This window comes from Saccopteryx bilineata, chromosome 4, assembly GCF_036850765.1.
Source record: "Saccopteryx bilineata isolate mSacBil1 chromosome 4, mSacBil1_pri_phased_curated, whole genome shotgun sequence".
Lineage (NCBI taxonomy): Eukaryota > Metazoa > Chordata > Mammalia > Chiroptera > Emballonuridae > Saccopteryx > Saccopteryx bilineata.
The window spans coordinates 137,166,469-137,191,494 of NC_089493.1; the positions used below are offsets into that span (position 1 = coordinate 137,166,469).

The 25,026-nt window shown below is 50.5% G+C and overlaps 3 protein-coding genes across 11 annotated transcripts; 2 read left to right on the forward strand and 1 right to left on the reverse strand.

Annotated features, from left to right (window-relative positions):
* Nucleotides 1-53: 53 nt before the first annotated feature.
* Nucleotides 54-1,880, forward strand: PET100 (PET100 cytochrome c oxidase chaperone). The gene is made up of 4 exons (XM_066278510.1): nt 54-266; nt 875-961; nt 1,105-1,137; nt 1,750-1,880. The coding sequence occupies exons 1-4, from the start codon at nt 240-242 to the stop codon at nt 1,831-1,833; spliced, it is 231 nt and encodes a 76-aa protein (XP_066134607.1). The 5' UTR covers nt 54-239; the 3' UTR covers nt 1,834-1,880.
* Nucleotides 1,783-12,117, reverse strand: PCP2 (Purkinje cell protein 2). 3 transcript variants are annotated; one of them, XM_066278508.1, is made up of 5 exons: nt 12,053-12,117; nt 3,767-3,866; nt 3,126-3,240; nt 2,703-2,827; nt 1,942-2,061 (listed from the first exon to the last, which is right to left on the reverse strand). In XM_066278508.1, exons 1-5 carry the CDS (start codon nt 12,115-12,117, stop codon nt 1,942-1,944), a joined length of 525 nt encoding a protein of 174 aa, XP_066134605.1. The 3 variants fall into 3 exon arrangements, 2 of the variants coding, with proteins under 2 accessions (XP_066134604.1, XP_066134605.1); XR_010731480.1 differs by lacking the exon at nt 1,942-2,061 and adding an exon at nt 1,783-1,846 and having other exon boundaries at nt 2,703-3,240; XM_066278507.1 differs by having other exon boundaries at nt 1,924-2,827.
* On the forward strand, nt 7,346-15,445 carry STXBP2 (syntaxin binding protein 2). Of its 7 annotated transcripts, none has more exons than XM_066278499.1 (19): nt 7,347-7,416; nt 8,679-8,728; nt 8,979-9,060; nt 9,353-9,429; nt 9,582-9,660; nt 9,756-9,859; nt 10,255-10,403; nt 10,599-10,683; nt 10,773-10,903; nt 11,000-11,107; nt 11,436-11,493; nt 11,619-11,684; nt 11,785-11,865; nt 12,068-12,206; nt 12,708-12,817; nt 13,725-13,829; nt 14,542-14,627; nt 14,751-14,908; nt 15,291-15,445. In XM_066278499.1, exons 1-19 carry the CDS (start codon nt 7,380-7,382, stop codon nt 15,374-15,376), a joined length of 1,791 nt encoding a protein of 596 aa, XP_066134596.1. In that variant the 5' UTR covers nt 7,347-7,379; the 3' UTR covers nt 15,377-15,445. The 7 variants fall into 7 exon arrangements, with proteins under 7 accessions (XP_066134599.1, XP_066134596.1, XP_066134597.1 ...); XM_066278500.1 differs by having other exon boundaries at nt 13,725-13,820; XM_066278502.1 differs by lacking the exon at nt 8,679-8,728 and having other exon boundaries at nt 7,346-7,416.
* Nucleotides 15,446-25,026: the final 9,581 nt, after the last annotated feature.

A 25,026-nucleotide genomic window follows, 5' to 3' on the forward strand; every position in this document is an offset into this window, starting at 1 on the left:
CTCGAGCCAGACTCATTGCCTATTGGCTGACGACTTCCCTAAAGTGCAGTCCGGGTTTGACTTTCACTTAGACTCCGCCAGCGACCGGAAGCCGAGAGTGGGAGCCCGAAGATGATGTCATCCAGGAGCTCCTAGGCTAATCAGCTTCAGTGGTCGAGCCCGTGAAGTCCCAATGAGCTCAAGTCTTTTTGGAGGCTTGGCTTTGGACGGAATCAGCTTTGTAGCCTCGGAGAAGCGAAATGGGAGTGAAGTTGGAGGTGTTTCGGGTCAGTGGGCTCAGAACAGGGCGGCGGGGCCGTCATTCTTGATCTGAGGAGGAGGCTCTGAATAGGGGGAATTCCACTCGTTCTGGGGAGAAAGATCCTGAGATTTGGGAAGGCCCCTTAGGGTTGGAAACCCAGAAGGGGGGACGCCAGGTTAGAGGGGCTCTAGTAGAGAAACGGCCTCTAAGAGGGGTGACCTAAGGAAGAAGGCTCCAGACTCTGGGGGGAGCTCTTGGCTCAGGGTGGGTGAGTGTGTCTCTGATAGGGAGACTCCTAGACGAGTAGACTCTGAGGACTGAGGGGTTTAGAGTGCTCCTGGGATCTGACTTTGGGAGCGAGGGCAATGAGGTCTCAAAAAGGTGCCTATAATTGTGGTAGTAGTTCTTGTGCTCTTGGGGTCAGCGTGTATGTATTTGTGTCCTTCTTTGAGAGGGAGTCTCCCAGACTCAGGGAGCTTTCAGCAATAAGGTCTCCTGGATTATGGAGGCCAGACTGCCATAATCATGGGATTCTTAGGGAGCCCTGAGGCAGCGCTCCTTAGCTGTGCTAGGGGATGGTCTTCCAGGTTCTGAGCGAGCTCTGCTCATCCCCTTCCCCTCCCCCCCTTCCAGATGACACTCTACCTCACCTTCCCTGTGGCCATGTTCTGGATTGCCAATCAGGCCGAGTGGTTTGAGGACTCTGTCATACAGCGCAAGGTGGGCACAGGGAGACTGTTCATGGGTTCATTGCAGGGGTTGGGGGAGGGCATGGGGCACCAATGTATGCCTTCTCTGAGCTGACCTGCCTTAGGTCTAGGGCTCTGGAGGCTTCTGGTTTATCTGTGGCTTTATCCCCACAGAGGGAGCTGTGGCCACCTGAGAAGGAGGACCAGGTAAGTGACATACTCTTCCTCCCACCAGAGGGGGAGAGGGGCATAGGTTCCTGGATCCATGATGGCTTTTTTTCCCATTCTTTTTCCAAGTGAGAGGAGGGGAGATAGGGGGACAGACTCCCACGTGTGCCCTGAACAGGATCCACTGGCAACCCCAACTGGGGCCAGTGCTCTGCCCATCTGGGTCCATGCTGCAACCGAGCTATTTTTAGCACCTTAGATGAAACCAATGGATCCATGGCTGCAGGAGGAGAGGGCGGGTGGAGAAGCAGATGGTCACTTCTCCTGTGTGCTCTGTCCAGGAATTGAACCCAGGACATCCACGTGCCAGGCCGACACTCTACCACTAAGCCAACTGGCCAGGGCAATGGTTTTGAGCAAAAATGTTACCCTTGTTTGTGAGCAGGGAACTGAGAGAAGAGGGGTATGTGGTTTTTTTTATTGTCCTCTTTCTGAACAAAGAAGCTGATCCCACTTGGACCCTGCTGTAATTGACATAGGGCTTCCAGTGTAGACACTGAATTCTGAACCCGTTATCTGGGGGCATAGGAGTCAGGGTGGTGGGAGAGAGGCACAGGCTCTGAGGTATGTCCCACCCCTTCCCACCATCAGCGCCAAGAGCTAGAAGAATTCAAAGAGAGGATACGGAAACAGCGGGAGGAAAAGCTTCTTCGTGCTGCCCAGCAGAGCTCCTGAGATCCCCAAGTGCCTGAAACAACACACACCCAGTTCTTTGTTTCTCATGGGAGTATTTTATTGTCTGCTTTTGGGGGTCACAAGTGGAGCACACGATGGCTTAGGCCCTCAGGGGGCTTGTGTCTGGGGCTGGGGGCTGCTGTTCCGACGGAAGGTGAGAGCAGATGGGTCCTGAGGGGTCAGAAGGGGTTGGGAGCTGAGGGTCCCAGCTCGTTTCTGCACTCCATCCTGTGGATGAAGAGGGATCAGCCAAAGGGAGAGACCAAGGGCAGCACCGGCCCAAGGTGACAAACAATGGAAGGAGGGAGGGTACAGGTGGGAACTGTTGTCCCACCTTCCACCATCTGCCCCCACTATCTTCTATATACCTTACTCAACACTTAGGGTGGTATTTGGGTGTGAGGTGGGGGGGGTGTCTTGGGAATCCCACTGAGGTCTTGATCAGAACCCAAGCTAGGAGACATTACTTGTGAAATAGACACACATGAGTGTATGAACTTGTGTTCCCTCCTCCCCGTGGGTGTCTTACTAGGAGGAGGGTTTATTCTCTCAACCCTCCCTGAAGTCCTCAGTCATGGGGGGCAAGAGCCATGAGTTCCAACCATGGCTCTGACATTAACATATCCTCTGTATGACTTTGTGGCCCCCTTGGCCTTATCTGAGCTTTTATTCTCCTTTCTGAAGTCAGGTATTGGGTTGGCTAGGGCCTTATAACAGGGCAGATACTCCTATCAGGCACTCATCCCCAGGGTGCACATGATGGATAGAGGTGGGGCTGGGGCCTCATTCACTTCTGGCTGGGGATGGTAGGCAGGGCTAGGGGAATCAGCATGGCTGGTCTTCCTCAACCCCAGCAGAACATCACCTACCTTGGGGCCTACAGGCTGGAAGCCAGGCAGGGCACTGACTGTCACACGCTGGTCATCCATGCGGCGACCTTGGGTGCTGGCCAGCATGTCCATAAAACTGTCCATCTCTAGCACAGGGCCACTCTCTGCATGAAGCAGAAACGGGGACAAACATACACCGATGCCAGGGGACACAGCCCAGCTGGGGCCCCCAGCCCACACCTTCCTCCCTACTCAAGTTCTCCAGAAAGCACATTCATCTCCCCCCTCCATCCCTTGCCACTAGATCCACAGCATTTTTGTCCCCAGTTGCCTGCTCACTCTCAGGCAGCTTCTTACATACAGACTCCACCAGATGGTCACGCATCCTATACCTGTATGCCCTGCCCCATTCATGCTCCCAGACAGCATACCCACCCAGCACACCCCACTGCCCACTCTCACGGTTCTTGGAGGTGGTGCCTGGTCCTGCCTGCAGTGAGCAGCGCTGCTCTTCCATTCGGTCGCCCTGCACATGGCTCAGCAGGTTGAAGAAGCCCTCTTGGTCTGGGGAGCCCGCCTGGGAGACAAACACCTGGTCCAGCTGGCCCCACAGTAGGGGGACCCCTCACTAGCGCCCACCATGACTCCAGGGTCTGCCATCCCCTCCTCAGCTCTCACCATGGTCCCCGCTGATGCGCTGCTCTGCAGAGCTGCTGTGAATGAGACACAAGTCTCCTTCCCAATCCCAGCCCCCAAGGTCCGGCCAGCAGTACTACTGCACGTGGTGCTGCCTCGAGGGAGATGCTGCTGGCAGCGAATTGTCCTAGATTGGGGCCTGACTATAAGACACCAGCCAGGGAAACATACCAAGGACTACCCCAAAATCCCAGCATCCTGCTTGCTCACTGGGGCCATCCCTGAGAGCATTGGCCTTTGCCCTGTGCCTGGGTTAGGCACTGGACCCTCATGCCCACTAGCACTTCCTTGGGCAGCAAACTGGGTCAGGGTCCCAGGAGACTCAATCACTAATTAGGTGCCCTACAAACTAGTCTTGTCATTCACTGCTCTTGAGTTGGGGTTGTGTGGGGGTGAGATCTGCTTACCTTGACACAGGGAGCTGAACCCCCATCCACCTCTTCATGGTCCATCTTTGTTCCTGCTCCCTGGGACCCGTCCACTTCTCTGTTGGCCTCTGGCCCAGCTCTGTGCCAGAGAAGGCTTTTTAAAAGACTGACGTGGATACCCAGCCCCAAATCCCCAGCTCACACCCCATCTGCTCCCACCCAAGCTTAAGCTCCATAAAGATGATCCAGATAATTGTTTTTGTTGTGCAATGCTGATGCTGCAGTGGGGGTAGGAAACCAAGTGACCTGGGTTGGGACCTTTCTGACCTAGCAGGACTCACTGTGTCCCAAGAATTCTTAGGTGAGGTGCAGCAGCAGGCCAGAGCAGTGTCCCCAATAGTGGGGAGTGGGGGCTGGCTGGGCCTCACTGGGAAAGGACAGGCCAACAGGGCAGCTTGGGTGGGGTCTGCAGCCCAGCGGTGGGAAGCAGTGTAGGTGGTCTCACCCTGGCAGTTGCCATCTGCAGGTGGTAGGGGAAGTTGGACTTGAAGACTACTGAGGCATCACCAGTTGGCCTAGCTCCATCTCTGTCTTCTGACAACCTCTACCCTTACTCACTGTCCCTGGGCCTCCCATAGGCCCCAAGGCAAGGTCTGGGATCTCTTGTCTCCCCAACACCAATGCAAAGTTCAGCTCTCTGATTTGTACCCCGCCTGGGGACAAGAAGCTATATTCTTGGGGAGGAAGGCAAGTAGAAGAGACCTACCCCTATCCCCAACCCCTAGCAGCTATAGGAGATGATGACTCTGGAAGGATCCCACTCATACCCTGTCCTTTCTCAAGATGTTTTTCTGGGAACCAGTTAAAGTTTTTTTCCTGGAATAAATGGGCTACGTTGTCACCACCCCGGCCTGAGTGCAAAGATTGGTCTTCCTCCCTGAGCAGTCCTTCCTTACCCAGGATCCATGGTCACACCTTCATAGCCCCAAATCCTTGATGCCATTGCAATGCCCTGCTCTGCCACGGATGTATTCATCTCCTGGGGCTGCCTTAATGTGCCACAAACTGGGTAGCTTAGAACAACAGACATTTATCGTCATATAGGCTGGAGGCCAGAAGTTTGAAATCACATTGGCAGGACTGCGCTCCTGATATTTGTTGGGAAAGATCCTTCCTTGCATCTCTCAGCTTCTAATGCTTGCCAGTTGATGTTGGTGTTCCTTGGCTTGTAGCTACAGTACTCTAATCTCAGCTTCTGTCATCACATGTGTCTTTATCTTCACATGGCTATCATAAAGACAGGGACACCAGTCATATTGTATTAGGGACCCGGTCTATGAGGGGGGGCATACCACCCTGAATGCGCCTGATCTCGTCTCGTCTGCATTAGGGACCCACCTTAATGCAGTATGACCTCATCTTAACTCGTCTACATTGATCCTATTTCCAAATAAGGTCACATTCTCACATCCTGGGGATTGGGATTTCAACATACATAATTTGGGGAGTGGGGGACAGGAGCCCATTCAACCCATACCAGCTGAAAAGTCTGGTCACCAGTATCAACTATAGTGTGGGGTGGCAGGCCCTAGAGACTCTCACCCCCAGGAGGCAGACTAAGGTAGAGGTGATATCCTAGCTCCCCCCTTGGTCCTGACAATCTATCCTCCCCCACTGCCAGCCACTGCAGAGGTCCCCTTCTTTCCCTGCTCAGAACTTCCCTTTGGCCCTCACTGTCCTCAGAAGAAAACCCAAACACCTTGGGGTAATGGGAATGTTCTAGAATAGATGATGATGGCTGCACAACTCTATACTAAAAGCCATTAACTGAACACTTTCAGTCAGTGAATTGTACAAATGCAAAATAGATATCAATAAAACCTTTAAAGAAAAGAAGGAAAGAAGAGAGAGGGAGGGGAAGAAAGGATGGAAAGAAAAAAAGGAACAGAAAGAGAAGAATGAAGAAAGGAAGGGGAAATAAAGGAATGAAAAGAAAGATGAAAAAGGTACCCAAATACCTGTTTGGGGTGGCCAGCCCTCTTGGTTTGTCTGGGAATGTTCTCATTTTAGCAGGGTCCTACATCCCAGGAATCTCGCAATCCCAGCAGATCAGGATGGGTCAGTCCTACCTTGTCTCACAGAAGTCTGACCCTATAGCTCCTCAACCTCACCTGCTGCCCAGCACCCCTTTCCCTATCATCCTTTTCCCCACCACCTGCTCTTCTCTGCCTAGACCACTGCATGGCTGCTGCTCGATGTTATTCTGGGTTGTCTAAAGGCCAACCCCTCAGAGAGTTCCTCTGGTACCACCCCCTATACTTGCTACCATATCACTATTTACTTTCTTTAGGGCAGAATTATTTTCTATCCCCTCCCCCCCTAACTCAACTATAAAGTCCCATATGGCAGATCTTTATTATCTGTCCCTTGTAAATGGCAAAGGGCCTGGCACCTGGAGGGAGACAGACAGATAGACAGGAAGGGAGCAAGATGAGAAGCATCATCTTAGTTGCGGCACCTTAGTTGTTCACTGATTGCTTTCCCATACATGCCTTGACTGAGGTGCTCCTGCTGAGCCAGTGAGTGACCCCTTGCTCAAGCCAGTGACCTTGGGCTAAAGCCAGTGACCATGGGGTCATGTGTATGATCCCACGCTCAAGCCAGCACCCCTGTGCTCCAGCTGGTGAGCCCGTACTCAAGCTGGCGACCTTGGGGTCTCAAACCTTGGTCCTCCACATCCCAGTCCGATGCTCTATCCACTGTGCCACTGCCTGGTCAGGCTGATTGACTCTTAATAAACATTAAATGAAGGAACCAGTTCAGGACTCTACCTTCACATGTGTGCATCACACTTTAAATCTGAGACCTCATTCATATAACTGCTGCTGGACTGTGCCCTGAAATTTTGAGTCAAGTGTGAGTTGAAGTTATCTGAGTGTGTTAGCGGTTGAGCATGCCATTCAACCCTCGCGTGTATTAAGCCTACCAATGGGATTGTCACCTGTGAGCTTATGTGTGCAGCCAGTGAGCACAAGGCTGTGAGGAGCATTCCTCCTGGGACAGACTCTTGATTCAAATCCCAATAAGCCTACTCATTATGCAGCCTTGGACACAGGTCCTACTGAGCCACGGTTTCATTGCCTACTCCCCGCCAGGCTCTCTGGGAGGATGGAGTGATAATGTGGCAAGGGTCTCTGGTACACAGTGGGTGCTGGCTTATCTCCAACCCTCTTCAGACCAATTCCCGAGTTTATCAAATGTCGCCAGAGCTTGCTGCTGCTACTGCCGCTAAACTGTGGGGTACAGAAGGTAAGTGGGTCATAAGTTTGTAAACCTGCGGCCTTGTGTGGGTACATAAACTTGCGGGTGTGCCTGGGGAAGATTAAGGGGTTATTATTGCTTTACAATCCCACTTTCTCACTGCACACAAGCAGGGGACGTGTGTCGTCGGGGTGGGCCCTCCAGCGACTTGGTGCGGGTCTCTTTTGGTACATCCACTTGTCCACTCTGAAAGGCGCCCACCTTCCTTCCTGAGAACCTAGGTCCGGCAGGGGCGGGGCCAGGTCCGGGGGGCGGGGCCGCGTGGGTGAGGTGCAGGGCCACGCCCTACCTTGGACAGACCCGGAAGCGGCGGCGGCGCCCGTTGGGGAAGATGGCGCCCTCGGGGCTGAAGGCGGTAGTGGGGGAAAGTGAGTGTCGCCCGGGGCCGGGCTCTTGAGTCCCCTTGGGGGCGGGGGCTAGGGGCGCACGGACAAGGACCCTAAGCGACGAGGAGTTGGGGCTGGGCTTGGCGTTGAGCACCTGACCCTCGATAGGGCGGGTGGGAACTTGGTTCCAGCTGGACGCCCTGGTTCTCGGGTGCCCGAGCTGAACAAAATTGGGGGACTGGACTCCAGGGACTCAAGGGGTGGTGCAGACAGGTGCCGGGGCCCGGTTCCTGAACCCCTTAAGGCCGGCGGGGGAAGGGCATAGCTGGACGCCCAGACTCCCGGGTCTCTGAGCTGGGCGAAGTCCTGGGGGTTGGATTCTTGGGGCCCAAATCTTGGGTACTGAGGCCGGGCTGGATCAGCGATCCCAGATGGTGTGAATGCTCGCTCAGGGGGTATGTCCAGGCCCCTGTTCAGGACCAAGGCTGCGGGAGTCCTTCCTCTTTGAGCCCCATGTAACGTGAGGACCCAGGCGTCCAGGCCGTGCGGGCTGGGTTCTTGGGGGAATGGGTGAAGATCGCCCCCCTTTCTTAATTTTGGGTGGTTCCGGCCTCAGCTGTCCCTTCTGCCCTGGCGGTCCTGATAACAGTGATGACACTCTGGCAGGGCGGGGCATCTCTTCTCTACTCCCCACCTCGCTGGGCAGGGCAGAGTGTGGCTCAAACCCGAAGCACCCCAGCTGAAAAATGAGCTTCCTACATACTGATTAACAGAGAGACTGGAAAGTCATTGGTTCCATTTTATAGAATAGGAAACTGAGGCTGGAGGTTGGGTGAAGGAATGACCATAGCTAGGTACTTTTCAAATCCAGGAACCAGAGGGTCCTGCATGATAGTCCTGTGGAAGCTGATGGAGGTGGAGTAGGTAGGGGCTTTGATCAAAACCTCCACACCAGGAGAATTTGAGGTAGCCCATGGAGAACCTGAGTACCGCCCTGGAGGCATGAAGACATATATGGAAGCCCTGACTTTCCAGTTATTGTTCATTTAAAGTATATTTATCCAGGGCTTCTTATATACCAGGCTTTGGGCCACTTAGGCACTCAGGGTGCTTAGTCTAGTCACTGCTCTCTTTGAACCTCAGTTTCCCTGTCTAAAAGTTGGGGGTGATACCAGGAGCTACCTCACAGAAAAAGGGGAAGGAGTAAACAGGAATTAGGATGGAAGTCCAGCCCAGGATCCAGAAGTTTTGGGGGTGTGGCAGGGCCAGAGGACCTAGCATCCTGAGCCCCCCCTTCCCTACAGAAATTATGAGCGGAGTCATTCGGAGTGTCAAAAAGGACGGGGAGTGGAAGGTAGGGGTGAGGCAGAATGCTTTGTCCAAACCCATGTGAGGGGCCCTGAATGTGGAAACCCCCTGCAAACTCCCTGAGGAGGCTGGGCGGGTCTGGGATGGGATGGGATGGGGGTGGGGTCCTGGATCCCCCTGTTCAGCCAGCTCTTGAAGCTGATGGTCCTGCGCACAACACCAGCACCACCTCTAGAGCAGCTTCAACCTCTCCTGCCCACTTGTCTCTCTGTCTGTCTGTCCATCCATCTGGACAGGTGCTTGTCATGGACCACCCAAGCATGCGCATTTTGTCATCCTGCTGCAAGATGTCAGACATCCTGGATGAGGGCATCACCAGTGAGTGGACACTACCATCTTGTGCTCCCCAGATGGGACCTGAGTGTAGGAGCGCATGATGTGCAGATTGCCACACAGGACTCCAGGCTGTGGTCTCTGAGGAGACAGCCTCCCCAACTGTACAGGCCCTGTGTATGCAGCCCTGTGTAGAACCCTCAGGGTGAACTCAGTGTGGGGCACCCAAAATGCATAGCTTTATATGCAGTGTACAGAACACTGTCAATGTCTGGTACTTGCCATGTGTTCCAGTCCCAATGTCACCTTCACGTGTCCTTTCTTTTGTTCTTACTAGTTGTTGAGGACATCAACAAGCGGCGAGAACCTATCCCCAGCCTGGAGGCAATTTATTTGTTGAGCCCCACGGAGAAGGTGCCTATGTGAGCGAGTGTGTGGGAGTGTGCATGGGTCCTTGCCTCTGCATGTGTTCACGTGTATGGGGGCAGCATCTGGGGGCCTGCGGCAGAGGATGGATGGGTCAGGGGGTGCAGGGCCAGGACTGGAGAGTGATGCGCATTCCCCAGTCTGTGCAGGCCTTGATCGCTGACTTCCGGGGCACCCCAACCTTCACCTACAAAGCAGCACACATCTTCTTTACAGACAGTGAGTGAGGATAACCTGAGGAGAGCGGAGGAGTAGGGGTTGGGCTAGGAGTGTGGGGGCAGCTCTGGTCTAATATCTACTCTTGCTCACTCCAGCCTGCCCTGAGCCTTTGTTCAGTGAGCTGGGCCGCTCCCGGCTGGCAAAGGTGGTGAAGACGCTGAAAGAGATCCACCTTGCCTTCCTTCCCTACGAGGCCCAGGTACAGCCCAGCCTAGTCCTGGGCAGGGTGTGGGGGTCTGTGACCAAATGACCCAGTTTCCATCAGAAATGGACCCTGAGACAAATAAAGGGGACAGCGATTCAGAAAGGAAAGGCGCCAATATGGACCAAATGAGCTCTTACCACTGTGGACACCTGGTGCTGGGTCCCATTGGGCAACCACAAGTGGCAATGTAGAGTGGCCTCTGAGTTGTCCTGCCCAAGGGGGAGGCACTGGGGTATTTCCCTACCTCCTCCTCCAGGCATGGGTTGTGGTGCCCCAGCCTGCCTCCTGAATGGCAAAGCAGGCTCCAGGGAGGCCCCAGGGAGTGCTGGTGCCTGGTGTTGGGCAAATGCACACCTACAGTGGAGACTCCAGCACTAGTGTTCTTGCAGGTGTTCTCCTTGGATGCCCCTCACAGCACCTACAACCTCTACTGTCCCTTCCGGGCCAATGAACGGTCGCGGCAGCTTGAGGTGCTGGCCCAGCAGATCGCCACACTTTGCGCCACGCTGCAGGAGTACCCAGCTATCCGCTACCACAAGTGGGGACTCCACCCTGATACTGTCCCCTGACCTTGACCCCATCCTGCATCCCACCTTTTCACACTCTCTTTTGACCCCAGCCCTCACCCTACTACCTTACTTCTATCCCTAACCCCATCCTTGACCCCCAGTCTGTGCTTAGTCCTTCCCAATTCTATGCCCTGAGGCCCAATGTCTTCTCATCCTACCCCCAGGGGCCCAGAAGACACGGCCCAGCTGGCCCATGCAGTCCTGGCCAAGCTGAACGCCTTCAAGGCAGATACTCCCAGTCTGGGTGAGGTAAGGGAGTATGCTGCAGAGGAGGGGCAAGGCCCCAGCCAAGGTCTTGGTTAATGGCCTCATCCCTGCCCTTCCCTCACTACCCCTAGGGCCCAGAGAAAACCCGCTCACAGCTGCTGATCATGGACCGGGCAGCTGACCCTGTGTCCCCACTGCTGCATGAGCTCACGTTCCAGGCCATGGCCTATGACCTGCTGGACATTGAGCAGGACACATACAGGTAACTGGACCCTGGAAATCCCTTCTGCCATCACAACCAACCTGGGACCCTGGTCCTCAGCTAGTTCTCCTGACCTTCATGTCTGCCCTCCTGCAGGTATGAGACCACTGGGCTGAGCGAGGCCTGTGAGAAGGCTGTTCTGCTGGATGAGGATGATGATCTGTGGGTCGAGCTGCGGCACATGCACATTGCGGACGTGTCCAAGTTTGTGCATGGGGGGGGGGGCGACACTGGGGTATGGGTCTTTCTGCAACATGGTCCTCACCTGGATCCCCACTACTAACATCACCACCCCTCTCCCATTGTGGGTCTGGTATAGGGCCTTCCACCTTCAGTGGGTGAATCCCCTCTTCAAGCCTAGCCCCTCAGCCAGCTCCCTACTGTGTCCCCAATGTGGGCTTGCACATGGCATGGTGCAGGAATGTGCATACCCTGGATCCTGTGACCCCCAGCCATACAACCCCTACAGTGCCCTCAAACTACAGTCTTGGCACCAGCCCCCAGCCTCATCCCTGTCCCCCCTCACTGTCAGGAAGGTCACAGAGCTTCTGAAGACATTCTGTGAGAGCAAGAGACTGACCACTGACAAGGTAGGGGCCAGCCTGCATCAGAATGAGCAGCTTGGGAGGAAAGACCCCTCCCCACAGAGCAGGAGTGGGACCTCAGTCTGGTTCCCAAATCTGGAATGAGGACTTCATCCATGCACTGTCCCTAGGCCAATATCAAAGATCTGTCCCACATCCTGAAAAAGATGCCGCAATACCAGAAGGAGCTGAACAAGGTAAGCATGGGCCAGGAACTTGCTCCCCACCCCCCCACCTACCACCCTGTCTTACCTTGACTCAGTCTCTGTTACCCCTGCTCCTACCCCAACCGCACAGTATTCTACACACCTGCATTTAGCTGACGACTGCATGAAGCGGTTCAAGGATTCTGTGGAGAAGCTGTGCAGTGTAGAGCAGGTGGGGCCCCTGGAGGGAACCTGGCAGGACAGGATGTGGCCCATGTGAGGGGAGGGGCTTGTTGGTAGATAGGGGTAGAACCTTCAGAGATCTAGTACTAGGATGAAGTGGCCCTAAAGTTCTTACCAAGGACCCTGGGGATGTACCTGCCATGCCCCGACCCCCAGTGGCTGACAGGACAACTGACCTCGAAATCCTCCAGGACTTGGCTATGGGCTCCAACGCAGAGGGTGAGAAGATCAAGGATGCCATGAAGCTGATTGTGCCAGTGCTGTTGGATGCTTCAGTGCCTGCTTATGACAAGATCCGGGTCTTGTTGCTCTACATTCTTCTTCGGAATGGTGGGTGGGTGGGGGGAATGGGAGGACTTTGGGAGACCCTGATTCACCAGAGTCCTGGGAATCTCTTAACCCCACAGCTCCCCTGTCCTTGAGATGCCCCCACTCACCAGGCATGCTAAACCTCACAGATACCCTGTTCCATCCTGGGTCTCCCTCCACTGACCTGGAGAACCCCTCATTAACATGAGATTTCCATTAACATATAAACCATCAAAATCTATGACTCCTTCAATCTTGGTCCCTCAACTAATTCCAGAGTACCCCCTAATCTTCCCCTTCTAGACTCCATCCCCACCCAGAATTCTAACATCAGAACTGCCCCTTGCACCAGCCCTGGTGGCTTTCTCGGTCCTGAGCATCTCCCCACTTTAGGTCCTGGGACCACCTCACAGCACCCCTAACCCAGGAAGACACATGGTCACCTTTTGTCCCTTGCCCTCCCAGAGCTCACCTCCTCATGAGAATCTTACCCATGTAAGCCCGCCCATCCCCCTTCACCAGGTGTGAGTGAGGAGAACCTGGCCAAGCTGATTCAGCATGCCAATGTACAGGCACACAGCAGTCTCATACGGAATCTGGAACAGCTGGGGGCCACTGTCACCAACCCCGGGGTATGCTGGGGGCAGAGCCTGGGTGGAAGGCAAATGTGGGCAGGGGAAGTAGTGCCTGAAAAGAGGGCATTGAGTCCACCTGGGCCCTGGAGGGTGAAGGGCACACCATAGGGCTGGGGTCCACACAGTATGGTGCGGGTTGGGGGGAACGGAATGCTGTTCATTGATTGGTTTGGGGACCAGGGAGCACCAGGGCTATCCCCAACTCTGGGTCACATGATAAGTAGGGGGTGAGGTGTAGTCAGAGCCCAGGTCTTGGTGGTGGTGAAGTGTGGGGTATGTGGTCTGAGTTGCTAGGGGTGGATATCAGTGTTGTCAGTGTTGGGTGAGGGCACACAATTGACCTGGACTCCTGGACATCTCAAAGGACTCACCTATGCAACACACACACACACACACCCTCAGCTTTCTGCTTATCAAAGGACTCTCCTATGCAACACACACCCCCGCACACACACATGCACCTCAACTTTCTGCTTTCTGCTTATCAAAGGACTCTCCTATACAACACACACACACACACACACACAGTTTCCTTTGTTCACTCTTCTGCTTAACCTCTTCTGTCTCTGGCATTACACATCCTACCTCCCCCGCCCTGGCCTTCTCTGCAGGGCTTCAGCCCTGGGTGGCGCCTGTCCTGTGTCTCATCTCTCTCCTGGTCCCCTGTCCATATCTCTCTCCCACCTCTCCATTCTGTTTCTCTACATCCTCCCATCTCCTTCCCTATTTTTCTCTCTTTGCCCCTTTATCTCATTGCCTCTGTATTTCTTCCTCCCTACCTCCTTATCTTGTTCTCTCTTCTCTTTTTCTGCAAAGCCTCCCCCAAGCAATAGGAGTCCCCAACCTCATCTATGAGCCACCTGCTCCCCAGTTCCCCCACAAACCTGCCACACTCCACCTGTAGGGCTCTGGGACCTCCAGCCAGTTGGAGCGGAGGGAGCGCTTCGAGACCACCTATCAGCTGTCCCGCTGGAACCCAGTCATCAAGGATGTGATGGAGGTACCATTGGTAGGGATGGGCACTGGGAGGGTAGGGTCTGGGGCCTGACCTCTCCTACCCCACCAAGTCCTGCCCTGATCTAGGCATCAGCTCAGCCTCCTTCATGCTCACAGGGCTAAGCCTTGGGGCTTAATGGAAAATCCCTTATTACAGGCATCCCCCAGCATCCAATCTGCTCTGTCAGGGGGGCATCCCAAACCCCCACCCAAGGAATTGGGGCAGTACAGGGGCCCCTTGCAGGAATTGTCCCATTTTCTCTCCACCCACTAGTCCCCTCTTCTGTCCCCCTTTATCCCCTAATGTCTTTACCTCTCCCTGGGAAAGCTCCCCTTTTCCCTCTTTGCCTTCTCCCACCAACCCCTGCACATGCTAGGCCCCCAAGGCAGCAAAACAAAAAGGACTAGGTAGGGGCCTGGCTTTCTGGCTTCCTGCCTGCTGTCCCCTTGGAGTCCTGGAACCTCTACCTGCTAAGGGGGGCAGTGACCTTGGCTCCTTCATTGCCATGGACTCTGGATGCCTGGGTTCCTGGGTCTCAGAGGGGCTGGGGCCCACACTCCTGCATCCCCCAGGGGTTCAGAGTCCAGACTCCTGGGGATGAAGATGTAGATGGTGGCTCCTGTCTGCTAAGATCTTGGCTCCTGAAACACCCAGTGAAGGTATTCCAGAGCCTGGGCCCCATCACCCAGAGCTTCTCTTCTGAGTGTCCCTCTCTGGCCCTCAGGATGCTGTAGAGGACCGGCTGGACCGCAAGCTATGGCCCTTTGTGTCTGACCCTGCCCCCATGCCGAGCTCTCAGGCTGCAGTCAGGTGAAGGCCCCAGGGATGTCCCCTACTGGTTGGTGCCTAGGCCATGTTAGATGAGGGGCACGGAGGGGGAATCTCCTGTTCAGACTGACCTCTATCTGCCTTCCCCATCTTCTACCCATACAGTGCCCGCTTTGGCCACTGGCACAAGAACAAAGCTGGTGTGGAGGCACGGGCGGGGCCCCGGCTCATCATCTACATTGTGGGTGGTGTGGCCATGTCAGAGATGAGGGCAGCCTATGAGGTGACCAGGGCCACTGATGGCAAGTGGGAGGTACTCATTGGTGAGTAGCCAGGATTGGGGTCCCTGAGCTGGGGTGGGGCCAGGACCCAGACTTCTCTGTGCTTGGGTCCCTGAGAACCTAGGGCTGGGCTCTTAGGTGCTTTGAATGGTGGGCTGACAGCTGTATTCCTAGTACTTTATAGCCTGGGACCTCTGCAGGGCTAGCATCTGAGAGCCTGGATGAGGGGAGGTGACTGGACACCACCTGGGTTTCACCGGGGCTAGAGCTTGGGTTCCCAGGGAAGGGGTCATCTGGAGCCTGGATATCTATGTTTCTAAGGAGTGCTCAGAGTCAAGACCTAGTCTCCCAAGGGCCCTGGTGGGGGAGGGTGTCAGGGGCCAAGGCAGCAATCCCACCTTCCCAACCCTCTCCTCTTGCCCAGGCTCCTCACACATCCTCACTCCAACTCGCTTCCTGGATGACCTCAAGATGCTGGACCAGAAGTTAGAGGACATTTCTTTGCCTTGACCCTCCCATCCCAACTCTGACCTGTACCCTTCCCTTTCCAGAAAAATAAATGCCTCTCTTCTCTCTGGGGCCAGCACCCCATTTGCTTTCTTTCCCAGGGAGCTGTAGTGGGCCCGTCTCCCATGGGTCCCGTTTCCTTGCCTGAGCCTCAAACCCCATCACATCCTGTTGTCCTGCCAGAAGGCATCTGAAACCCAAGTGAAGATTAAGAATTTGAATATTGACTCCAAGATTGACTAGCTGTTTGAATTTGGCCAAATTGCTGGGTTTCCCTTTCCCCCAAAATGTGACCTGTAATGGCCATTGCTTTGTAGAGGAAATAACTGATGGTGGCAGAAAGCTGATGGGTGACAGTGGCTGTCACTAGAGTTACCTTGGCTAGTCCAATGAGAATGTTGGTAGTATCTTTGACAAGCAGAATGTGCCCTGTATGCTCCCTCCCAAACCCCCAGGAACTGTCCTGACAGGGCCTGCAGCCCCACAGGCTGGGCTTCTACAGCTCCCTGGATCAGACTGCATTTATGTGAGGACGAGCACAGAGACGATTATGCCTGATACCCCCACAACAGCAAGTTAGCACTCTCACTGCTCACCCTCCTCTTCACCTCTAAGGTGTTCCCAGGGTCTCCTAACTGCAGGATTTATCAGAGCTTTTACTGGGTATATTTGTTTTCCCTCCCTTCCTTCTTCCCTTGCCTCCTTTCCTTACTTGCCTTTTTTTTTTTTTTTTTTTTTTTTTTAAGTTAGAGGAGAGTAGATAGAGACTACTGCATGTGCCTTGACTGGGATCCACCTGGCAACCCCGGTCTGGGGATGATGCTTTAACTAACTGATCTGTCCTTAGTGTTCAGGGCTGATGCTTGAACCAATCGAGGCCACTGGCTGCAGGAGGGGAAAAGAGAAGGGAGAGAGGGAAGAGAAGAGAAGCAGATGGCCACTTCTCATGTATGCCCTGATCAGTGTTCTATCCACTGAGCAACTGGCCAGGGCCACCTAATCTCTTAAAATGAAAGCAGCCATATCAGATTAGGTTCCACATTAATGATCCCATTTTAACTTAATTGTCTCTTTGAGGGCCCTTTCTTTAAATACAGTCACATTCTGAGGTACTGGAGGTAAGGGCCTCAGCATATGAATTTTTTTTTGCGGGGGGGAACAATTCAGTCCAGAACACCCAGTTAAAATGATGCGGATCTTTGTGTGGGGCACAAATGCACAGCCAGGCAGACAATTGCAGCAGAGGGGTCTGTGGGAGGCCAGAGGACACCCTAATCAGCCCAGTCTGAAGGCAGTCAGGGAAGGCTTCCTCAAGGAAGTGAAATTTGAGCAGAGAATGAAGAGTCGGGGAGGGAAGAGGGCACAGTGGAGGCAGAAGTAGGACGGGAGTGAAGCCAGAGGTATTGAGGGACCACAAGGTCTGAGAGTCACACAGGGCCTGGTAGGGTGGTGGTGAGAGCTTTAGTGCTTGGGGAGGGGACCCTGGGTGGGTGGGTAAGCTAGTTTAACACCCCCACACACCCCTCCTGCCCATGCCACCGTTGGGTGGAGAGCTGCTTATTTCCATTTGGTCAACTCTGGGAATGTAGTCCATACAAGGCTGGAATCAGGAGGGCATGGGCTGGAACAGGACACTCAGGACCCTCCTTCCCTGCTAGCTGAGGATTTGGCCCTGATTTTGAGGTCAAGAATTCAGGGAAATCTAAGGATACCCTTTCTAGAAGAATGGCACACACAGCAGGTGGGGCCTTAGAGAGGCACAAAACTGAGCAATGCTAGGACTTCTCCCACCAGCGCAGAAAGGGGTGTACAAAGTTGTCACCTGGTGGGGGCTATGAGAAAGTGGGAGCAAGTCCCTAAGATCGCTAGCCTTGGATGCACGGCTCACCGGAAGGGGCTGTTTTCCTATAGGACCCGCTTGTGTAGGTAAGCACTGTGAGCACCGGTTTCTTTGCCCTTTCTTCTCTGTAACTGAGTGTGAATGTCTCAAATGAGGAACATCCAGTAAGGTCAGAGGTTATTCAGTTCAAGCCGCAACAAAACTATTGCTTAAACCGCCTCAACCTTTGCCCTTTATACTCAGATGATGATATGTCTCCAACCTAAGGATATTTTGAGTCCACAAATATTCTTGGGTTCCTATGGGCAACAGCAGTATCAGGCTCTGACAGTGTCCCAGGCGTCATGCCAAGCCCTCCTCACACATAACCTCCTCAAAACCCTCCTATGAAAATAAAATCCAGCCTCCCTGTGTCTGCGTCTCCTCCCCAGCTCCATTCCCCACTCAATTGTTCAGCCACAGCTGCTCTAGCAACACGACTGTTCTGCCACAGGACCCTGTTCTTTGCCTGCAAGGCCATTCCTCCAAATTTTCCAACTCTCCCTCCTTCCTGTCTTAGCTCTAATGCCACCACCTTCGAGAAGCCTATGCTTCTTCAGGGGCATTTATCACAACTTGGCTTGTTTTCTTTGGGGTTCTCTTCCCATCCCGGGGAATGGTCCCCATTCTGGATTTGACTGGTTGATTCCTTGTAACTTCATATAGCTTGTTCCTTAGTATCCCCTGAGCCTAACTGATGAAGGGGTGTCCTCTAGTCCCCACCAACTCTCCACATAAAGATGTTAAAAGCCATCAGTCCTTACCACCTGGACTCATTTTCTCTTGAAGATGATTTTCTAACCTTACATTCCTTCCACGGGAATTAACAGGTCCTTCTGGAAAGAACTGCCCCTCAGCAACTAGTGGGTTTGTATGGAAAGTAACAGCTTGATATATTTTATTTCTTTTATTTGTTGATTTTTTTATTTTTAGAGAGGAAAGGAGAGGAATAAACATCGATTTGTTCCACTTATTTATGCATTCATTGGTTGACTGATATATTTTCTCTCTATTCAAGATTCCCAGGAGTCAACTGGACACATGAGATCATCAGGGAGGCCTGGAGTGGGACAGACCTCAGGCTTTTCAGTGGTCACATTATAAGCATATAGGAAGCACCCAGGAACCACTAGCTGCCATAATAATAATAATATAATAATATAGATTATAACAAGATATTCTTGACATAATAATGTTATGATTATTTAATTCTAATGGGAGTAGCCCTGGACTGGGCAATTGTTCCCAGTGTGCTAAGAAGGAGGCCCCACAAGTGAGAAGAAAGGTTTACTCAGACTAACCTCTGTGTTTTGGGCAGTTGGAAGGGCTTCTGGGATAAAGTGAGCACCCATGTTCTTGAGGTTGGTAACACATTACAGGGTGGGAGTTTGCCACCTGTGCTGTATATGCAGGGACTTCTAGAATAATATCTCATTCAAATAACAAGAGGGAAAAGTCTGTGGTTTTAAACTTGTTCAACTTGAAAAATGTGAGGGTCCTGGGTCTGATGGTGCTGCCAGCTGGGCCAGTTGGGGTGGGGAAACCTGGAGGGGCCTTGGGGGATGGTAGTGGAATAAGACATGCTCTAGTGTTACCAGAACAAGCTGGTATTCGTGTTGTCTATCACCCTTCTTTTGCCAATTTCATGAGAGACAGCGACCAAGTAGGTGTAAGAGCCTTTTTATTTTATTTTTTATTTTTTTAAGATTTTATTTATTCATTATAAAGAGGGGAGAGAGAGAGAGAGAGAGAGAGAGAGAGAGAGAGAGAGAGAGAAGGGGGGAGGAGCAGGAAGCATCAACTCCCATATGTGCCTTGACCAGGCAAGCCCAAGGTTTTGAACCGGCAACCTCAGTGTTTCCAGGTTGACGCTTTATCCACCGTGCCACCATGGGTCAGACTGTAAGAGCCTTTTTAATTCAAATTGCAGCAACTTGAGAAGGCAGGGGACTCCTGTCCAAAAGAACTGCCTTAACACTTTCCTGGTGCATTTGTTTTTTAAATAGGGTTCAGGGTCAGTTAGTGATGATATAAAGAAAGTCCATGCAGTTAGTCATGTAACAATGTGCAGGAGGTGGGAGTGCGGTTTGCAGGGATATCTCCCAGAATGTCCTGAAACTGGCACAGGTCTATCTGGTGTCCTTGATGTTGCTTGCTCCAAAATGGCCAGCGTCTGGTGCTGGGAACTAGCTGCAAGGGAACTCCCTGTATTTCCTAGGCAACAAAGTATAAAATTCTTTTTTATTAAGTGAAAGGAGGGGAGATAGTGAGACAGACTCCCGCATGCACCCCGATTGGGATCCATCCAGCAGCCCTTGTCTGGGGTTGATGCTTGATCAACTGAGTTATCCTCAGTGACTGAGGCTGATGCTTGGACCAACTGAACAAGCCTCAGTGCCCAGGGCCAACACTCAAACCAGTCGAGCCACTGGTTGCAAGAGGGGAAGAGGGAGGGGAAGAGAAGCAGATGGTTGCTTCTCATGTGCCCTGACCGGGAATCAAACCCGGGATGCCCACATGCTGGGCCGATGCTCTATGCACTGAGCAAACTAGCCAGGGCCAACAAAGTAAAAATTAAGTTTTGTGAACTAAGTAAGCTTCTAGTTATCTGTAGTGCCTTAACCCCTTATAGGAAATTCTGTAACTGAGTTCTTACAAGAAATTATTGTAATTTAACCCCTTACATAATCTATTCATTACAACTAAGAAGCTACTATTACTGAATCCAAATTTCTAATTTTGGGGTTCCCCTATCACTATGCAGGAGAAGGGGCTTTTTTGGCCCCAGGGCAGGAAAAGGAAGTGACTGTGACTTAATAAGACAAAGAAAGCTCATGGAAGTGTGAAAAGTGAAAAGGTGGGGAGGCCAGCATCCCAGGAAAACCCAGACATTCAGAAAGCGGAGCAAACTCTTTTTTTATTTCTTCCTCCCTCCCTCCCTCCCTTCTTTCCTTCCTTCTTCCCTCCCTCCCCCCTTCCCTCTTCCTTCCTTCCCTCCCTCCCTCCCTCCCTCTCTCTTTCCCTTTCTTTCTTTCTCTTTATTTTCTTTCTTCTTTCTTTCTTTTTTTTTTGTAAAGTTGCTCAAAATCTTTAGTTAACCAACATCTACTGTGAGGACATTGTGTAAAGTAGTCTGTGGTGAGGAAATTCTGCTGTGAGTGGGAAGGTTCCGCTCCAGTGGGGCCCGAGATGGGGTTCCCTGAGGCTAGAGCACTGGGGACACAGGACAAGAAAGGGACATCATGGCTGGGAGTCCCTTCAGCTTAGGTGACCACAGTTGAGACCACTGAGAGTCTTAATTTCTGTTGGTGATTGAGGAAAATAATGATTTAAGAAGGCAACATATGAAACGTTTACTATGTGCCCATCTGTATAGTCTATGTAGATTCACATTAAGTACTTGCTTAAAGAAATAAGACAGAGAAAGGAAAATCCTGTACAATCTCACGTATATGTGGACTTTATTTTCCCCCTCCAGCTTTATTTAAATACAATCAACATATAGCATGTAAATTGAAGGTGTACGCCATAATGATTTATTTATTTTAATTTTTATTTATTGATTTTAGAGGAAGGAAGAGAGAGTCAGGAACATTGATCATTCCTGTATGTGTCCTGGCTGAGGATTGAACTGGCAACCTCTGCATTTCTGGATGATACTGTCTAACCAACCAAGCCATCTATCCACCCAGGTCTATTTATTTATTTTTCATTTACTTTTAGAGAGAGAGAGAGAGAGGAAGGAAAAGAGAGAGAGAAACATCAATTTGTTGTTCCACTTATTTATTCATTGGTTGATTCCTTTTTTAAATTTATTGCTTTTAGAGAGATAATGAAAGGAAAGGGAAGAGAGAGACAGGGAGATAGAGGGAGAGAGGGAAGCATTCATTTGATGTTCCACTTAGTTGTGCGTTCATTGGTTACTTCCCATATGTGCCTTGACCAGGGGTAAAAGCCACAATGGTATTGTTTCAGGATGACACTCTACCTGACTGAGCTACCCAGCGAGGGCCCTACTCCATAGTGATTTGATGTATATGTATTGCAAAATGATCACAATAAGGTTAGATAACATGTCCATCTCCTCATATAGTTACATTTTTGTTCTCCCTTAAAGAACATGCAGTTTTATTTGAGTGACAGGTAAGTTAACATACAATTAAAATACATTATAGTTACATTATCATAGTGATTCTTAAGTGAAGCACCTAGATTTTATGAAGAAGGTGGTAGATGAATCAAAAATGCTTTATGGAGGTGTTGACATTCAACCTGGAACTAAAAGTCAAGGTAAGGGAAATACATTCTAGCCACAGGACATGGTAGTACAGGATCTTTGAAGTAAAAATAAGCATGCAATTTAGAGAACAGCCAGTACTTTAGTATGGCTGCAGAATAGAATATGGAGTGAGATTTGATGAGGGTGATAAGAGAGTCAAGATCAGGAAGGGTTTCAAAGCCATGATGAGGCATTTGGAAAATATACCAAATACTAAAAAGTTTAAGAGGGTGATTGATACAATCAGAATTTCATATTAGGAGTATAATTCTAGTTGATATGGAAAGATTGAAAAAGGACAGGCCTATAAGCAGTGACATCTGTTAGAAAAGTAATTCACTTGTAAGTAGAAACTAGAATTTGATGGCTGAATCCAAAGGTGTATTATGCTAGTGGAGATGAATGAAACTCAGAAATCTATATGGTTGACAAAATTTGAGGGATAAATCAAATGGGTCAAATTTCTTGCTTGAACAACTAAATGGAATTAGTGTCATTACAGAAACAGAGGATGTGACAGGACAGATTTGGGGGGAAATATTCAGGATTTGAAGTGTTGTAAGGTGCCTCCAAGCTGTAAAAGAGGAGACATATAATAGAACTAAGTATCCTGGTGCAGAACAACAACAACAACAACAACAAAAATGTCTGAGGTGGAAATATATATTTGGGAGTTATCAGTAGACAGATGCTAACTGAAGACTTGGAGTAGATGAGATTAATCCTGACACACATGGCATTTTAAAGGATAAGTGGATGGAGAAGGTCCTGTGAAAAACAATAAGAGACAGGAGGCAAAAAAGAAGACCTTTGGAAAGCACAGAGTCATAGCTCCAAAGCAGGCAAGACTTCACATGAGATAAATACTGAACCTTGTCTATTTTAACAACAAGTTTATTAGTGATCTTAGCAATAATAGTTTCAGTGAAATGTGGGTAGGAGACTACATAAGAGTTTGTGGTGTGAATGGGAGATAAAAATGTAGAAATACTCTTTTTGTTTGTTTGGTTTTTAAGTGAGAGAAAGGGAGATAGAGAAACATACTTTTGCATGCGCCCCGACTAGGATCCACCTGGCAACCCCGTCTACGGCTGATACTTAAGTACTGAGCTATTTTTAGCACTTGAGGCTGATGTGCTTGGTTGGGACCAACTGAGCTATCCTCAGTGCCCTGGGCTGACCTATGAACCAATGGATCCATTGGCTGTGAGAGGGGACGAGGAGAGAGAAGGAGGAGGGGTGGGAGAAGCAGATGGTTGCTTCTCCTGTGTATCCTGACTGGCAATTGATCCTGGGATGTCCATATGCTGGGCTGATGCTCTATCCACTGAGCAACAGGTCAGAGCCCAAAATACTAAGTTTATAGGAAATGCTTTTAAGAACTTTGGCTAGGAAGTGGAGGAGCAAACATGAATGCATTGGGTTGAGGGAGGAAATAAAAAAATTGAGATAATGAGACAGAAGCATGTTTAATAGCTAAATGGAAGAAACTAAAGATTAAGATATTTCTAATACAGGAGAAAGAAGGAATATTAATAACAACACAGTTTTTACAGAGGAAAGAGAGGGAAATAGAAGCTTTAACACAAATAAAGGTATTCACTTTAAACAAGAAAACAATTTTGGCAAAAGAAATGGAGACCTGATGGATATACATGCAGGAAAAATTTTTAAATGAGGGGAGAGGAAGTAGAGTTTTTTCTAATCCTATTTTCTTTTTTTATTATTAATTTTAATGAAGTGACATTGATAAATCAAGATACATATGTTCCCTTTTCTCCACATCTTTGCCAGCACTTATTCTGTGTTGTTCTTTTTTTTTTTTTTTTTGTATTTTTCTGAAGTTGGAAACGGGGAGGCAGTCAGACACTCCCGCATGCGCCTGACTGGGATCCACCCAGCACGCCCACCAGGGGGCGATGCTCTGCCCATCTGGGGCGTTGCTCTGTTGCAACCAGAGCCATTCTAGTGCCTGAGGCAGAGGCCACAGAGCCATGCTCAGCGTCTAGGCCAACTTTGCTCCAATGGAGCCTTAGCTGCGGGAGGGGAAGAGAGAGACAGAGAGGAAGGAGTGGAGAAGCAGATGGGTGCTTCTCCTGTGTGCCCTGGCCAGGAATCAAACCTGGGACTCCTGCACGCCAGGCCAATGCTCTACCACTGAGCCAACCAGCCAGGGCCTGTGTTGTTTTGTTGATGAACACCATTCTGACTGGTGTGAGGTGATATCTTATTGTGGTTTTATTTTGCATTTCTCTAATGATTAGTGATGTTGATCATTTTTTCATATGCATATTGGCCATCTGTATGTCCTCTTTGGAGAAGAGGACATTACTTTTGTCCATTTTTTTTTTTGTATTTTTCTGAAGCTGGAAACAGGGAGGCAGTCAGACAGACTCCCGCATGCACCCGACTGGATCCACCTGGCAAGCCCACCAGGGGGCGATGCTCTGCCCATCCGGGGCGTCGCTTCTGTTGCGACCAGAGCCACTCTACCGCCTGAGGCAGAGGCCATGAAGCCTTCCCCAGTGCCCGGGCCATCCTTGCTCTCATGGAGCCTTGGCTGCAGGAGGGGAAGAGAGAGACAGAGAGGAAGGAGAGGGGGAGGGGTGGAGAAGCAGATGGGCGCTTCTCCTGTGTGCCTTGGCCAGGAATTGAACCCGGGATTTCTGCACACCAGGCCGACGCTCTACCACTGAGCCAACCGGCCAGGGCCTGTCCATTTTTTGATTGGATTGTTTGTCTTCCTGGTGTTGAGTTTTACAAGTTCTTTATAAATTTTGATTATTCACCCCTTATCAGATGTATTGTCAAATATGTTCTCCCATTGTGTAGTTTGTCTTTTTATTCTGTTCTTATTGTATCAATATTTAGCTGTGCAAAAGCTTTTTAGTTTGATATAGTCTCATTTGTTTATCTTGTCTTTTATTTCACTTGCTCGTGGAGATAAATTGGCAAATATATTGCTGCGAGAAATGTTGGAGAGCTTACTGCCTATGTTTTCTTCTAAGATGCTTATGGTTTTACGGCTTACATTTAAGTCTTTTATCCATTTTGAGTTTATTTTTGTGAATGGTGTAAGTTGGTGGTCTAGTTTCATTTTTTTTTTTTTTGCAGGTAGATAGATGTCCAATATTCCCAACACCATTTGTTAAAGAGTCTGTCTTTATTCCATTGTATGCCCTTACCTCCTTTGTCAAATATCATTTTTCCACAAAGCTGTGGGTTTATTGCTGGGTTCTCTGTTCTGTTCCATTGATCTATTGATATATACCTGTTCTTATGTCAATACTAGGCTGTTTTGAGTAGAATGGTCTTGTAGTATAACTTGATATCAGGAAGTGTGATACCTCCCACTTTATTCTTCCTTTTCAAGATTTCTGGGGCTATTCGTGTTCTTTTTCGGTTCCATATAAATTTTTGGAATATGTGCTTTATATCTTTGAAGTATGTCATTGGTATTTTAATTGGTATTGCATTGAATTTATAAATTGCTTT

Coding starts and splice junctions, on each gene's coding strand:
- PET100 (XM_066278510.1), top strand. CDS start 240: ATGGGAGTGAAGTTGGAGGTGTTTCGG. Junction 267..874: donor TGAAGTTGGAGGTGTTTCGG/GTCAGTGGGCTC, acceptor CCCCCCTTCCAG/ATGACACTCTACCTCACCTT. Junction 1,138..1,749: donor CACCTGAGAAGGAGGACCAG/GTAAGTGACATA, acceptor TCCCACCATCAG/CGCCAAGAGCTAGAAGAATT.
- STXBP2 (XM_066278499.1), top strand. CDS start 7,380: ATGGCGCCCTCGGGGCTGAAGGCGGTAGTGGGGGAAA. Junction 9,430..9,581: donor TGTTGAGCCCCACGGAGAAG/GTGCCTATGTGA, acceptor CGCATTCCCCAG/TCTGTGCAGGCCTTGATCGC. Junction 11,108..11,435: donor CACATTGCGGACGTGTCCAA/GTTTGTGCATGG, acceptor CCTCACTGTCAG/GAAGGTCACAGAGCTTCTGA.
- PCP2 (XM_066278507.1), bottom strand. CDS start 12,117: ATGGCATCCTTGATCTTCTCACCCTCTGCGTTGGAGCCCATAGCCAAG. Junction 3,241..3,766: donor GTTCAGCTCCCTGTGTCAAG/GTAAGCAGATCT, acceptor TTTGTCTCCCAG/GCGGGCTCCCCAGACCAAGA. Junction 2,828..3,125: donor AGGCACCACCTCCAAGAACC/GTGAGAGTGGGC, acceptor TGCTTCATGCAG/AGAGTGGCCCTGTGCTAGAG.